Source organism: Bos taurus, chromosome 3 (genome assembly GCF_002263795.3).
Source record: "Bos taurus isolate L1 Dominette 01449 registration number 42190680 breed Hereford chromosome 3, ARS-UCD2.0, whole genome shotgun sequence".
NCBI classification, from domain to species: domain Eukaryota; kingdom Metazoa; phylum Chordata; class Mammalia; order Artiodactyla; family Bovidae; genus Bos; species Bos taurus.
Window position 1 is genome coordinate 33,821,410 of NC_037330.1, and position 14,740 is coordinate 33,836,149.

Below are 14,740 nucleotides of genomic sequence, written 5' to 3' on the forward strand. Positions count from 1 at the left end.
GCCATCCCAGAGGGCAGGAGGCCAGCCCTGGCCCCATGACCTCTGCCCCCCACGTTCCCTCCCACGCCTAGGGACACTCACAAGAGGCGGGGCACCTGCACGAGCCAGCGCACGTTGGGGGAGTGGACACGGTGCGTGACGGCCCAGCGTGCTAGCTTGTCCCACTCGTCCCTTGAGCGCCCGTAGATGGAGAGCCGCAGCTCCGCGTTCTGGTATTTGCTCTCCTCCAGGTCGGACATCACCTCCTGAGCAGCATGTGTGGGCAACTGTCACCCTCAGGCTTCTCCCTCATCCCTGTCCCTGTGCCCACGAGGCACGCTCCGTCTGACCTCTTCACGCCTCTCACCCACCCCACAAATCCCCATCCACCCAGGCTCTCACTCAGTCAGGGAGGGCTGCCCTCCTCCTCACCTTGATGATGTGAGCAAAGTACTTCCCAGAAACCCTGTTGTCCGTCTTGATGAAGATCTCTCGGAGGACGGACTCCCCAATGGGGTTGTATTTGGCATTGAACTTGTCAAAGCGATGGAAGGTGTTTCTGTCCTGGGGGAGAAAGGCCAGCCCAGGTCACCCCTGAACCCCAGCCTGCACACCAGCCCAGCCTCTCAGCCCCCGTGCCGTGGACAGACCGCATGCACGTCGAGCGTGTCCACACTCAGGTCGTAGGCCGTGAGGTTCATGCTCTCGAAGACTTCCCGTAGCGTCTGCTCACGACCCTGCTCCACGTGCACGATCTCCTCCAGGTGCCGCTTCATCGCCCGTTTGATGAAGCGCAGCAGATGCTTCTGGTTCATGCAGGATGAGGCATGGATGTGTGTGTCCACCTGCGATGGAATGGGGACTGCTGGGGCCTGGGCGGTGGGATGCGGGAGGACTCTCCAAACTGGATGCTGGGGAGGCGGGCAGGCCGTGGAGGGGGAGGCTGGGCAGGGGCGCTGGGTCAGTTGGGTGGGGAGGGCCCACCTTGCGGATGTTGTAGAAATCTCGGTGTGGCACCTTCTTCTGCGCGGCCAGCTCCTTCATTTCGTTGAGCAGCACATGCATCTGGAACTTGGAGCTCAGGTACTGGAGCCGGCGGTAACAGAATGACTTTCTGGGCAGGAGAAGAACCAGGCAGGGGCTCAGGCATGCAGGGAGGCACCCGGGAGGGCCTGGGTGGCAGAGACGAGGGCGGGAGCCAGAGGGTCAGGAATGGGGCTGCCAAGGGGACAGCAGCCGAAGATGGAGGACGTCTAGGACTCAGGGACTATGAAAGGGTGAGACTGGGTGACAGGTGTCAGGGGCCAGACTGGAAAAATCTGAGCTGGGAGAGGAGCCGAGTGTCTGGGACAGGCGCGGACTCACATGGGTCCATTGATGATCAGAGCCATCAGCACATTGACATCTGCCACAAATTCCTGCAGGTCGGGATATGGCAGCTCCACCTCTGAGCAGCTGGTGTGTAAGGGGAGCTTCGGTGAGAGCAAGCCAGGAGCCCCTGTGGGCCCTCCTGAGCCAATGCCATCCCCTTAGTCTCTGCCCCTCCACGGCCCCCAGCACACCCCACACCCCTCTTACTGCTCATCAGGTTCCCTGCGGGTGTACACATGAACCACGCCCCGCACCATGCGCAGGCCCAAGCCCAGGTCCGCGGGCATGGTGCTCGGCTCACAGCGCTCATAGGGGTGCTGCTCCAGCACTGGTGGGTGCACCGGGGCATCTGCAGGGGTGAGGAGGGTGGAGTCAGGGCCAGGGCTCTTCCAGGCCACCTGCTTCCCGGCCCAGAGGCCCCAGCAGGACAGCTCCTGCCCCTGCCTCGCCGCCCTGTGTGCCAAGAGGCTGGGAAGAAGGAGGCAGGCTGAGGTTCCTGGGCACACGGCTCAGGGTGGCTGGGATGCCAGGGCACACGGAGTAGGACAGGGATGGGGGGTCCCACCAGCGGACACGGGGGTGTCGGGGCCCTGCTCGTAGGTGCGTGTCTCCAGGGGCTTCTCAGCCAGCTGCTGCAGGTACCGGCGGGTGGTAGGGCAGAAGCTCTGCAGCGACAGGGCCATGTACTTCTCCCGGATGAACAGCGCCCGCACCACGCTCTTGGCTGCATCCAGCAGGTCTGTGAAGGGCACCTAGAGACAGAGATGTGGACGCGCTTTCCTCGGTCCCAGACCCAGCCTGCTCTCACCTCCTTCCTGAGGCCCGTACCCCAGAAACACTCAGACCATTCTATGCTCAACAGGGTGACTAGCTCCCAACCACAGCCTCTGCCTCTCCAGCTTTTAGAAAGAGAAACAGCCCCTCTAGCCTCTATCCCCATAGCCCAGACTTGGGGAGCCCAGCAGGATGCAAGGACGGGGACACTCACCCCACACTTCTCCTCCCCAGAGATGGTCACCCGCTGAAACTCCCGCTCCAGCACCGCGTCGCGCTCCCACAGGCCCCGGTCACCCTGCCCCTCACCCTTCTCCTTGTAGAGCCTACAAGTGGGGAGGACAAGAGAGGGGCTGGAAGCAGCAGAGGGACAGGCCCCAGCCCCGCAGCCCCCGTGCCCCTCTGCCCTCCTCACTGGAAGTCTGAGTCACTGTCAGTCTTCAGGAAATCTTGCTTGGCCCGAAGCAGGATGTCCGGCTCCAGCCTGGAGGTGAGAGGAGAGGGCGGGCCCATGATGAGGCCCGTGTTCCTAGCCAGGGCCCTGCACCGTCTGAGGTGCCGTGCGCATGTTGTCATGTGTGGCCCTCACAGGGCTGAAGAACCCTGGGCCACGCAGGCTGCTCTCGCCCCACGTCAGAGATGAGAAAACACACCCAGAAGTTAAGCAACATGTTCCCGGACACACTGGTGGGCAGAAGGCTGAACCGGGCAGAGCCCAGCAGCCTGACCCCAAAGCCTATGTCTAAACACCACACTACTCTGTGCCACCTCCCAGGGGTGGCCCAGGGGCAGGACTGGTTGTAAGAGAACAACGACGGGGCTCTGCAAGTGCCCAGGAGCAAACAGAGGGATGCTGGGCGGACTGCCCTGTGCCCCTCCCCACAACCCCATAGCCACCGCCTGGCTGTGACCCCACACCCTGCAGCGGCTTGGCCAAGCCCCCGCCCTGTGGCCGCCTGGCTCTGCAGCTGGGGGCTCACTTGACATCCTGGCTGATCTGCCGCTCCAGGCGCTGCCTCCGCTCCTCCAGCTGCTCGATGGGGCTCTCCTCCGGGAACTCGTAAGGGGCGCTGCGGAGCTCACTTTCAGCCAGGGAGCGGCTGAACAGCTCCTGGTGGGAGGGAAGGCAGGGTCAGTGTGGCCGAGCCGTCAGGGTCCAGGGATGCAGGGAGGGGACAGGGGCTGGGGGTACCTGGGACCACCTAGGGATCAGGGCAGAGCCAAATATAAAGTAAGGGGACAGCTGAGGTGGAGGGGTGCAGGGAGCAGGGACCAGGCGTGGAGGCAGCGACCGGGGTGAGTGGGGGAAACGCAGGGGGTGGTGCCAAGCGATACCTCGGCGATCTCCTTGCATTTGCCATCCATGGACGTGCGCAGGTCGAGCGGGAAGTGCTTGAGGCAGGGGGCAGGGCCTGGCAGGGATCGGGCAGACTGTAGCGGAGGGGCCCCCAGCCCACCCCGAGCCTCTGTGGAGACAGTGATGTGGGGTCAGAGGGTGAGGGCCAGGGCCTGAGTGCACTGGAAGCCCTGGGCCCTGGCATGACCCCAGGGCAGCCCCAGAGAGAGGCCAGCCCCGCTCAGAGGCTGAGGCGTGAGCCTACCCATGGACCTCACCTGCAGTCTGGCCCGGGGACCCCTCACCCATTCCAGGTTCAGGGGTGGGGCTAAGAGTCTGCCCCTACAACAAACGGACTCATTCACCCCAGGAATAAAACTCTGGATCCTGGACTAGGGGCCACTCCATCGGGCTGTGAGAGAACCTCCAGGTGAGTGCCTGCTACAGGCAGCACCCACGTATCCATGCACACATATGCACACTCTCACACTCTCTCTCTCTCCAGGCGCTCATCCACACCAGCGAAGCCCGGCGCACAGCTTCCATGGCAGACAGTCCAGGGTCAGACCTGCCTCTGGATGAGCAGACGGCCCCTCGAGGGCAGGCTGACCTAGACCTGCAGAGCCTGGGGGAGCACAACTGCCACTCGGCTCTGGCCTGGGGACCAGCCCCCGAGGGAAGAGGAGGAGAGGAAGTGGAGGACTTGCTTGGGAGCAGGACCCTGACCTCCTCCTGGGAGGCCTGCCCTCTCCCCCAGGACCCCAGGACTGCCAAGATGTGGCCTGGCCTCAGCCTGCCCCTCCCACTGCTGGCTGCCCCTCCAAAGGGAGCTGCCACAAACAGTCTGCGCCACTCAGAGGCCCCGGGATCTGGGCCGGAGGCCCTGGGGAGGGCCTGGGGAAGGGAGGATCGGCAGCCGGAGTCTCTCTCCACAGAGGGAAGGATTCCTCAGCTTCCACAGGAGGCTGGCACTAAAGACCTTGAAGCTGAAGAGTCTAGAGAGGCTGCCTGAGCTCCCAGCCCACTCCCAAGAACCCTCCCTGGGCTCCCCAAGCCACCCTCCCCAGCAGGAAGCTCTCCAGCCAGCTCTGGGGTGCTCCCCTTCAGCACCCTCCTTTCCCCTCCCCACTGTGGCTCAGGGATGGACTGGAAGCTCTACCCAGGTGGCACGCTTTGAAGTCTCCAGGCTGCTTCCCAAAAACCTGAGTCCTGTCCCACAGCTGGACAAAAAGAAGAGGGGGTATCTGTCTCAGATCTAGGATCTAGCCCCCCACACAGAAACCCTGCTGCCTGCCTGGGTCCTACCTGCAGAGTCAGGCAGCGCCGGCCAGCAGCCCTGTGCCCCTCGCCCGCCTGTTTGCTGAGTGGAGCTGCAGCCAGTCCCCCAGGACAGCTCAGGGGCCGGCACGGGCTGTACCAAGTGCAGCTGTGTGCAGGGGAGACCCTGGGATGCTGGCAAGCAGGGGGCTGGGGAAGCTCAGGGGAGCTCAGAAATCAAGGGAAGGAGTAGCACAGCTGGGAGATAAGAGAAACCCCCAAACTGAACAGGGCCTTAACCTCTACAGTGCCAGGGCCCAGCCCAAAGTGGGGCGCCCAAGGGGGAGGAGCAGAGCAGACTGATATGGGCAGGGTGGGCTGGCAGGGAAGGGACAAGCCCCCTTAAAATGCAGTGCCCTAGGGGACAGCATGCAGGGACTGGCTGACCAAAGGGCAGGATAGGGTAGCAGCCCTCCTGGGCTCCACACCCCAACACCCCTAGGTCAGCTCCCTCTGCCCAGTGGCCTTGTTTTGCTCACCACTGTCCTCTGGGCCCCTGACTATAGGGTCCCTTGGGAGAGATGGGGCCTCTGCAGGGGAGATGTGCTGGCTGGCACCAGGGGTAGACACTTAGTCCAGGGAGCAACCAGTGTATGGAGCTTCCCTGCTGCCCCAGAGACCAGTTCACAGCCCCCTAGACCTCCAACTCTTCTCCAAGCCTATTGTCGGGGATAAAACGCCTGGGAAGAGAGGTTCAGACATAGGGCTAGAATTTGGAGGACTTAAGTTTGACTCTGTTCCCAATTACTGGTGAGTCTCTACCATCTGGAGGCTTCAAGTCTGCCTACAATGGGGTGATAAGGGGTCCTGCCCTGCCTAGCCACAGCTACCATAAGGCACACAGAGATACGGCTCTGCAAGCATTCTGGAAAGCCCCATCATCTGTGATTAGGAACTCCTGGGACCCTCCAAACACTTCCCACATGCAGTCCCACCCACTGGGGGTGGGTGGAGCTTCGAGTTCCAGATCAGAGAGGCACACAGGACTGGGCGTGAAGGGAACAGAATGGGTGGGGTGGGGACACTATCTCTGACTTGGAAGAGAGCAGAGCAGAAAAAGGAAGAAAAGATGGGCACTAGCTCGGCCCTCAGAGTTTAAGGCACAGCCTAAGGTTCTTGTATTCCGCCCAAGAACCCTGATCCTACCCAATCCTCCCCTTTTCTAACCCCTCCAGAGAGGCCAGCCACAGACCCCCAGAACTGGTCTGTATCAAGTCAGCAGAACTGACACAGAGGCCCTGATCTCAACCACCTCCCCTAGCAGGGTGACCCAGGGCCTCCTCAGAAACGCTGGTCCGGACAGGTCCTAGCAAGCAGCACCATCCCCTCAGCCTGTTGGGCCACCATAAAGGACTGCCAGGGCTCACTAAAGGTGACACACAGGCAGTAACCACCACTCCCTGAGGACCAGTCACCTACTGGTCACTTTCTCCCAGGGTCTGTGCCACAGCACCACACACACACCACACACACACACACAGCGTGGGAGAGGTGGCCAAAAGTCATAGGGGGCTATGCCCTAGCCATTCCCATTAACTCCAAGATTCTTGCCAACCTGTCTACGCACTTGACCAGAGCCCCTCACTCACTACCAAGCCTGCCCCAGTAGGCAGAGACTACTCCAGGCTTTGACCTACAAGTATCAGCTGCTCCCACCATGCGACCACCCGAATGTGGACAAATCTAGCCTCAGGGGACACACGCTGTGGGGGCACAGACCTGGGCACAGAGAACAGAGCCCCTCGGGCCAATACAGAACTCAGGCCACCATCTTCAGGAGCATAAGAAAAACAGAAGGTAGTACAGACAGCTGCTGGAGGGATGGGGAACACCGGCTTGACCTGGTCATCAAAGTAGGGGTGGGCTTCCCTTAGCCACAGGCCTGAGACCAGCAGACAGCAGGTAGATTCCCTCAGCAAACACATATCTGGGCAGTGGAGCCCTCAGGAAGATGGGCAAAGCTGCACCATGCTGCCAGCTCCAAATGGTGCAGAGATGTCTACTGGAGTGGGAGCCGAACCAAAGGGTGCAGGAGCACATGCAGGCAGGCAGCAGCCCCAGCCTGAGCCCCAACACTGGCTCGGCCCAAGGGCACCCCACACTTCCGAGGAAGCTCGCAAGACAGACCAGAAATGAACAAACTGCAAACAATAGATACAGCTGAGCCCTCAGCTCCTGGATGCCCACAGCAGTTAAGTGTGCCCTAATGTCAGACGCCCAGTAAGAGGGTTCAAGATCTGGGATCCTGGAAAGAGAAACTAACCTCAGGAGGACAGCCCGAGTCTGCCTGGTAACCACACAGCCGCCAGCAGTGTGGCCAGTCCGCAAACCAGTCAGTCCCACACATCCCCCACTCCACACACACTCCACATGCAAACAATCTTAGCACAGCCACACACGGACACTTGTGCAAGTACACTCTCGCTGCACCCACACCCACGCCCACTCCTCATTACAGAGGACCGCATCCCTGACACGGAAACCAGTCACCCTGCACCCCACCTCCGTCCCCAAACCGCCTCCCAAGCCAGCTGTCCCTGGGAAGAGGACAAGGGGCATCACTGCCGAGAAGGCGTAAGAGAAGTCCCCCTCGTTAGGGGACCCGTGGCCCCCTAAGAGGTGAGGATGGGGAGCAGGGCCAGACTGAGGACAGGAGGCATACACTCACCTGGTACTGCAAAGGAAACCTGGAGGCTGGCCCGCTTCTTAAAGGGATATTTGGCCTTGGGATTGCTGGGGCCAGATGAATAAGATGCCATGGCTCAGGCTGCCGCGGAGCCCGCGGGGGTAGTCTGAGCTGCACCAGCTGGGCTTGGCTCTGCCACATCCAACCCCTTCCTCCGCCCCGCCCCCAGCGGGAGTGACTGATGCAGGAAGCAGAGGCCCCGCAGGCGGAAGAGGCCCTGGCCACGATTTCTGATGTTGTCTAGGCAACCTCAGGAAGGGGCGGCCTCCATCCCTGCCCCTTATCCCTCCCTTTCTCAATCCCTGGAGTGACTCGACTGATGGTAACTGGGCCTGAGGGGGTAGAGATGAGGAAACAGAATGGGGATGGGCCAGCCCCAAGCACCCTACCAACCCCGCTATGAGCCAGGGCTCTGGAGCAAGAGAGTCAAAGTTCAAGCTAACTGGTCCAGCCAGCCTGGGAGAAAAAAGATAATAATAGAGAGAGGGATCCAGCGCAGGTACCCCAGGCTCAGAACACATTTCTTTCAGGGTCAGCGGACTCCGTGAAAACACAGCCCCTCTGGGGCAGAATCCCCTTTTTTCCTTATCTGAACCTCCGGCCCAGGTGGTTCAGTTCTGGGAGGATGGGGTAGAACTGAGAATCCCAGTCCAATCCAGGGAGGAGCCTGTCTTGGGAAAATTCCACTGTCCACAGAAGCTGCCCTCTTAGAAGACAGGGAGGCAAGGAGGCAGGGGCTTTCTCTGGGGTCTGGGAAAGCAACCCCAATAGCTTCTGACTGTTCCTTGTCTTTCCACACTCAGGCTCTGCTCTCCCGGCCGCTCCCCAGGAGCCGGCCGCCTTCCCTAGGTCTGAAGGCAGTGCCCACCCTATTGTCACTCTGGCCACTGCACTTCTCTGTCCCAGAGACCCTGCCCCGCTTCACACGCACACACTCACCTGAGGCCATGCTGCCCGAGCCCTGTGGGGAACCAGGGAGTCTGTCCGCCAGGGTCTGCACCGCCTGGAAAGCCGGTCACGAGGGAGGGGAGGAGGGCTAGGGTCCAGACCCTGCCAAGTGGCTCCAAGGGCCCCTGCCCTGGCACTGAGATGGGAGAAGTAAGACAGTCTTTCAAAATTGCTGGCTGGTTGGAGGCGGGCCCCCTGCCGACCTGGGCCGCTGTACTGGCCTTGTAGACCCCGGAGCCCCGACCCCCAAGCCCGGCACTCGGGAGGCGGGCAGGCCACGTGCTCCCCAGAGCGGGACCCGGAACTCGTCTGGACTTCTCTCCACACTTTCACGGTATTCGGGGTCGGATTCCGGTAGCTGGACCGTGAGGAAGTCACGCAACAGGTGCGACCCCACCAAAGCCGCCCCAGCGACGGCGCTCTCCTCCGCAGCCCCAGGCCCCGCCAGGTCCGTGGCCCCGCCCCTGCCCGGGCCCGCCCCCGCTAAGCGGCCCCGCCCCCGCCATTTTCCCTCTCCCGGGCGCCACGTGGGCCGCCGCCACTTCGCATCCGTCCGGCAGCGTCTTGGGTAACTTCTGTGCGTCAGCTTCCTCACCAGTAAAGTGATGGGGTAATCGCAGTACCTCACTCAAAGGGGTTATTGTGAGAATTAAACGTTAAGCACCTTTGCACGATGCTGGGCAAAAAGCCAGTGCCCAATAAAAGACAGATAGCTATTATTATAGTCCCAGGATTCTCCTTTAGCTGAAGCCCTTCCCCGCATTCTTATTCTAGGTCGTCTGTTTTCTTACTCAGGCAGGCGTAGCTGGGCAGGGTGTGCCCTGCAATTCTGGCTCCCATTCCCACATTTATCTGTGTACTTGTTGGTCAAGAGCTCAGGCTCTGTAGCCAGAATGCCTAGGTTCAATTCCAGACTCCACCTACTTCCTGACTGCCCTTGGGAATATTGTTAACTTCTCTGTGCTTCTTCTACTTCTTCTATAAAATGAGTGTGAGACCCTACTTTATAAGCTGTTAGGATAAATGAAGTAACAGAAGTACCTGGCTTTAGTTACACTCAATGTTTCCTATTATTGCTGTGTCCTTGGCCTCGGTCCCCTGTACACACTCAGTTGATTCACCTGTAGCCTATAAAGAAGGTGTGTTGGGCTATTTTGGGGACTGCAGATACCCCACCCAACAAGCACCCCTACTCCCAAGTGGCAGAGAATCCTATCACCAGGGTTAAAGGAAACCTATGAGGGAAAGGACCTAATGTATTAGCAGCTTAGTCTTTCTCCTATTCTCCACCTTGTGGGAGCCCTTTGTCCCCCAAACCCAGTTGTATTAATGCTGTTTGTCCAGCTTCTCCCAGTCCTCACCATCCCTGCAGCCAAATTCCTTCCCAAACTCTGCCTCCTCCTCCATCCGCCCAGACTGGATTGTGGACCCTGAACCCTATTCTCTACCCGAATCTGGTATTGCCTCCATTGATTCCTGCCTAATGCTCTTTACCCTGGACAACTTAAAAAAAAAAAAAAAAAAAAAAAGGCCTCTGTAAACAAGGGGGGAAAGTTCACCTCACAAAGAATCGATAAAACTAAAAAGAGAACAAGGAGAAACCATGCTAACCCATCAAATTGGCAAAGATTAATGGGAAAAGAGTCCTAAAGCAGGCAAGGGTGTAATAGTGAAATGGGACACACACATGTCCTACTGGTGGTTGTAAACACTGGTAGAATTTTTCTGAAAGCATTTGGCAACCTATAATCAAGAGTCTTAAAAAGGTTCATATTATTTGACACAGTAATTCCACTCCCAGGAATTTGTTCTTTAAAAAAAGGCTGCAAGAAAAATATGCACAGAATTGTTCATAACTGCAATGTTTATCACATAGAAAGGTTGGAAACTTAAAAGCCCAACAACAGGAAAATGTTTAAATTATGTCATATGCACACAATGAAATACAACCATTAAAAATTGTTCTGAAGAATTTCTTAATAAGGTGAAAATGTTTACAACGTAAAATTAGGGTGGAAAAAATGGGTGCAAAAATCTGTACAATACAGTATGGTCCTAATTAAGTGACACATATGCATAGAAAATAACCACATCAACAAATTTAACAAATGATTATCTGTGAGTGGTGGAATTATGGGTTATATTTATTTTCTTCTTTATGTTTACTTGCATTTTAAAAACTGTCTACCATGCATATCCATTATTTTTATAATCAAGGAAATGGAAAGCAACAGAAGTCTATGAAAATCTCTAATAGCCTCTACACCCCACTCACTTAATACTCTTCTGTGTTTTAACCCTAGACTAAACTGGTTTGGGAGCCTTTAAGAATTTTGAGGCTGCTGCACTCTCAACAATGAATAATAAAATAAATCTAAAAAAAAAAAAATTTAAAAATCAAGGACCAGGTAAACCATGCAGAATGTCATCTATATTGTGCTTGCACTAAATCACTTCTGTTGTCTGACTCTTTGTGACCCCATGAACTATAGCCCGCCAGGCTCCTCTGTCCATGGAATTCTCCAGGCAAGAATACTGGAGTGGGTTGCCATACCCTTCCGCAGGGGATCTTCCCAACCCGGGGATCAAACCCATGTCTCTTATATCTCCTGCATTGGTAGGCGGGTTCTTTACCACTAGCGCCACCTGGGAAGTCCCTGGGAAGTCATCTATATTGATATAATGCAAATTTTGACATAGTTTTATGGGGAGGTATCTTGCATTGAACCAGGTCTTTTTAGGACTCCCCCTTAATCCAGACCTACCTACCTAACCAGCCCGTAGGTGGCAAGGCTAACCAGTCCACTAGTCTCTTCCTTTCCCTCCCTAGTCCTATCTACAGCACACCCTTCACCCTGTAATCCTCCCTATTTCTAGGCCTTTTTGTATGCTGTCCCTGCTAGAAGTCTGCACTGATTACAGTTAAGCAGCATTCTCCCCACCTACACATTATCAGCAAGAATCTTGGTGGGATTTCACTGTCTATCTAGAACAGTTCGGGAAATGAAGGAGTGAGTCATTCTCTCCAACCTCTAGCTGTTTTCATGTTAGGGACCGAATGTTGTCTTTGAGCCTCTGAGATCTTCCTTAGCTTGAAACAAGCTTCCTTACCTCCTAGCCTGGAACCAAGATGGTTTCTTGAATGGCTCTCCCTGAGCCCCAGGCCTCACTGACAATGCACTCATCTCTGAAGAACTGCTTATCTTCTTGCCTGATGCTCATTTGTGATGTCAGCCTCCTACCGAGGACAGACCACTCTCAGCAGATGGTAGGCCTGGGAGAGAACACCGGCAGCCTCAAAGAGATCATTGGCCATGACACTTTCCCAAACCATACCTTATGCCTAGATCCTTCTAGAATCAAGCTGTTCAGCTCTTTTTCTCAGCTTCTATCGGAAGCCAGCCCCCCACCCAGCCACCCAGCATTGTTTATGGCAACATGCAGCAGTATCCAACCATATTTGTTTGTAAGTCTTCAATGAGCTTTAGCCAAACCTTTGTCATTCAAGGCCCTTCACTGGCTAGCCTCACTTTTCCTTGTTTCATCTCCCAGCTCTTCCCTCCATGCACTTTTCACTTTTACTCCAGTCCCATCACATCAAACTTGCCAGTCTTCTCCAAGCACACTTTGTACCTCTTGTCTCCATGCTTTTTCTCATGCTCTTTTTTCCTCCTCCAAGTGCCTATCCTCCATTTCTGTTGTTTTGCTTTTCTGCTGAAAGTCTATTTTATAATTTTCCTCCCTTCTTCTACTATAGAATTTATCCATCTGCCAGTGAGATGTGTGTTTAATTGTCTTTCCTACCAGAAATCGAGGCTAGGTTTTAAACAGCTTTGAATTCTCCAGCATTAGCTGGAGTGTTCCTTTAACTATGTTGTTTCTCTGTGAATTTATACCATCTCTTCCTTTGGACTGTAAGGTCCTGAAGGAAGTTCCTCCTTCTTCATGGCCCTGCCCCCAAACTCCAGCTGGGTGATAAGGCTTTACCCACAATCCCTACCCCTGGGTATAAGACAGATATTGAGATTTCCTCTTAATTCAGAAAGCAGGACTTAAGTGGAAAATGATGATTTTTTTTTCTTTCATTCAGAATAATTTGGTTATGCAAATATTCAAACAGTAAAGTTGTTGCTAAAGAAGATAAAAATTTTGTTTCAGTTATAAGGGCTATGAACTAGGACACCTGAGCTCTGGCTGATTCTAACTTGTTTATTAACATGAGGATCACCTTTCCATGCTTCAGTTGACTACCTCTAAAATGGGAATAGCACCTACATGCTTTACTGACTCCATCAGGACATTAAACCTAAATGCAATAATAAAGGAGAAGAGCCACAGGAAAGGCACAGGAGCTGAAGACAGGAGACAGGAAGCATCATGGTGGTCCATGTACAGCAGCAGGTCTACACAATTAAGAGGGCAGGCGAGGTACAGGAGTTCCCTTACTCAGGTTAGTAGTGGACATTGAGAGCCCAGCAAGCTAGGAAACAAGCAGAAGCAGCACAGAAGTTTGCAGAGGTGGTAGATGAGAAAGAAAGTGAAAGTGTTAAGTCATCCAGTCATGTCTGACCCTTTGCGACCCATAGACTGTATCCCCCAGGCTCCTCTGTCCATGGGATTTTCCAGGCAAGAATCCTGGAGTGGGTAACCTTTCCCTTCTCCAGGGGATTTTCCCAACCCAAGGACTGAACCCAGGTATCCTGCATTGCAGACAGATTGTTCACCGTCTGAGACACCAGGGAAATCCAGATGAAAAAGGAACAAGCATAAACATTTTTCCCATTTGTGAAACAAATTAGTGGTTCCTTTAACAATACAAGTGCGGCCGTTATTGAGCTCATGCATTTGCCTGTCTTTTTTGCCCAACATTCTTTCAGTGGCTGCTTTTATGGGGCAGTGGAAATAAGGATCCCCTGGTCTGTTTACTAAGCTATATGACCTTGAACAAATTATTGATACTTAACCCTCAAGTCGCAGTTATATGGTCTGTAATTTGGGGACAAGAGCACTTACCTTGAAGTTAGCATGAGTTAACCAAGATGAACCATGTAAACTGTCTAGCCCAGCTCCCAGCGGTCCCTTGCTCTGAACAGTGCAGGCTGCAGCACAGCTCTGCCCTGGGTATAGGTTGTCGATACTGTGGGTAGGTTAGGCAGGGCTGGTGAGGTATAATTACTGAAACTTTATAGCCAAGATTCCAAGCCGGTAACAATTTCAAAGACTCTTCTGTTTTCCCTCAGTAAGCACTTGCCAATTTCTGATTGGGAAAAGATGATCACTGTGGAAGGCACCTTGGCGGCTGCCTTCTTCTTCATCAGCCCCAAGAGTCTGGGCCCAAGGCCCAGGGCTTCTCAGATATGCAGGCAAGAAGCAGTAGAAAGAAAGATGATGATTAAGGATGGCTTAGAGTACCTGGCAGGCAAGGAGACCTAGGTTCTACCTCCCACTTTCTCAGTCTACCTGGCCACTGCTTCACAATTCCACTGTAAGAGGAATAAGCAAGTTAAATCCTTCAAGGTCAGTGGCTCTCCACATTGGCTGTATGTTAGAATCACCTGGGAAATTTTTAAACTCTTCATGCCTGGACTGCACTCTAGACTCATTAAATCAGTATTTTTTAAAAGGCTTTCTGGGTAAATTTCAATCTATACCAAACGCTGAGACCACTGTTCTAGATCAGGATTTTTCAAACTCTGTTAATTTAGAATACGGTTTCTCAGGCTCTGGGGTTGGCATTACTACTGGAACACAGGGCTTCCCTGGTGGTTCAGTGGCAAAGAACCCTCTCCACCAATGCAGGAGATGTGAGTTCAATCCCGAAATCAGGAAGATCTGCTGGAGAAGGAAATGGCAACCCACTCCAGTATTCTTGCCTGGGAAATTCCAAGAAGAGAGGAGCTGGCAGGCTACAGTCCATGGGGATGCAAGAGAGTCAGACACAACTTAGTAACTAAACAATAACAACAACTGGAACTTATTGATTCAAAAACACACTCTTTTAAAAACATGTACGTATTAACATCTTTGAAATCAGAATGATCTTTCAATCAGTGCCATCTAATATTTGATGAAATACAGAAACAAATACCTCAGGTAATACTTAGGATTTAGCCAGTCTGAGGGGGAAAAAATGGTTCTCTCGTACTCCCTAGGGCAGAGCTTTCCAATCTTTAGCATCCTTACAGTCTCCTGTGATCCTGTTAAAATTCAAGTTCTGAATCGGAAGGTCTGTGCTAAGCCCTAAGATTCTGCATTTCTAAGAAGCTCCCTGGTGATGTGTGCGGGGCCTTGCACAACACTTTGGGTAGCGATATTCTACAGTATGTCCC

At 54.5% G+C, this 14,740-nt stretch overlaps 1 protein-coding gene across 6 annotated transcripts in view; it reads right to left on the reverse strand.

Annotated features, from left to right (window-relative positions):
* AMPD2 (adenosine monophosphate deaminase 2) overlaps nt 1–14,740 on the reverse strand; it is a 35,942-nt gene that overhangs the window by 3,126 nt on the left and 18,076 nt on the right. For 2 of the 6 annotated variants that reach the window (XM_005204110.5, XM_059883959.1), the window contains exons 1-12: nt 7,446–7,600; nt 3,460–3,590; nt 3,105–3,235; nt 2,540–2,608; nt 2,339–2,450; nt 1,916–2,102; nt 1,558–1,699; nt 1,345–1,434; nt 964–1,093; nt 630–824; nt 412–543; nt 82–245 (exon numbers count right to left, since the gene is read on the reverse strand). In XM_005204110.5, the coding sequence (XP_005204167.1) occupies nt 82–245; nt 412–543; nt 630–824; nt 964–1,093; nt 1,345–1,434; nt 1,558–1,699; nt 1,916–2,102; nt 2,339–2,450; nt 2,540–2,608; nt 3,105–3,235; nt 3,460–3,590; nt 7,446–7,536 (1,574 nt within the window). In that variant the 5' untranslated portion in view covers nt 7,537–7,600. Of the gene's footprint in view, nt 1–81; nt 246–411; nt 544–629; nt 825–963; nt 1,094–1,344; nt 1,435–1,557; nt 1,700–1,915; nt 2,103–2,338; nt 2,451–2,539; nt 2,609–3,104; nt 3,236–3,459; nt 3,591–4,765; nt 4,912–7,445; nt 8,381–8,402; nt 8,827–14,740 lie in introns of those variants that run through there. The other 4 variants (NM_001143856.1, XM_059883958.1, XM_024988412.2 and 1 more) reach the window with 4 other exon arrangements.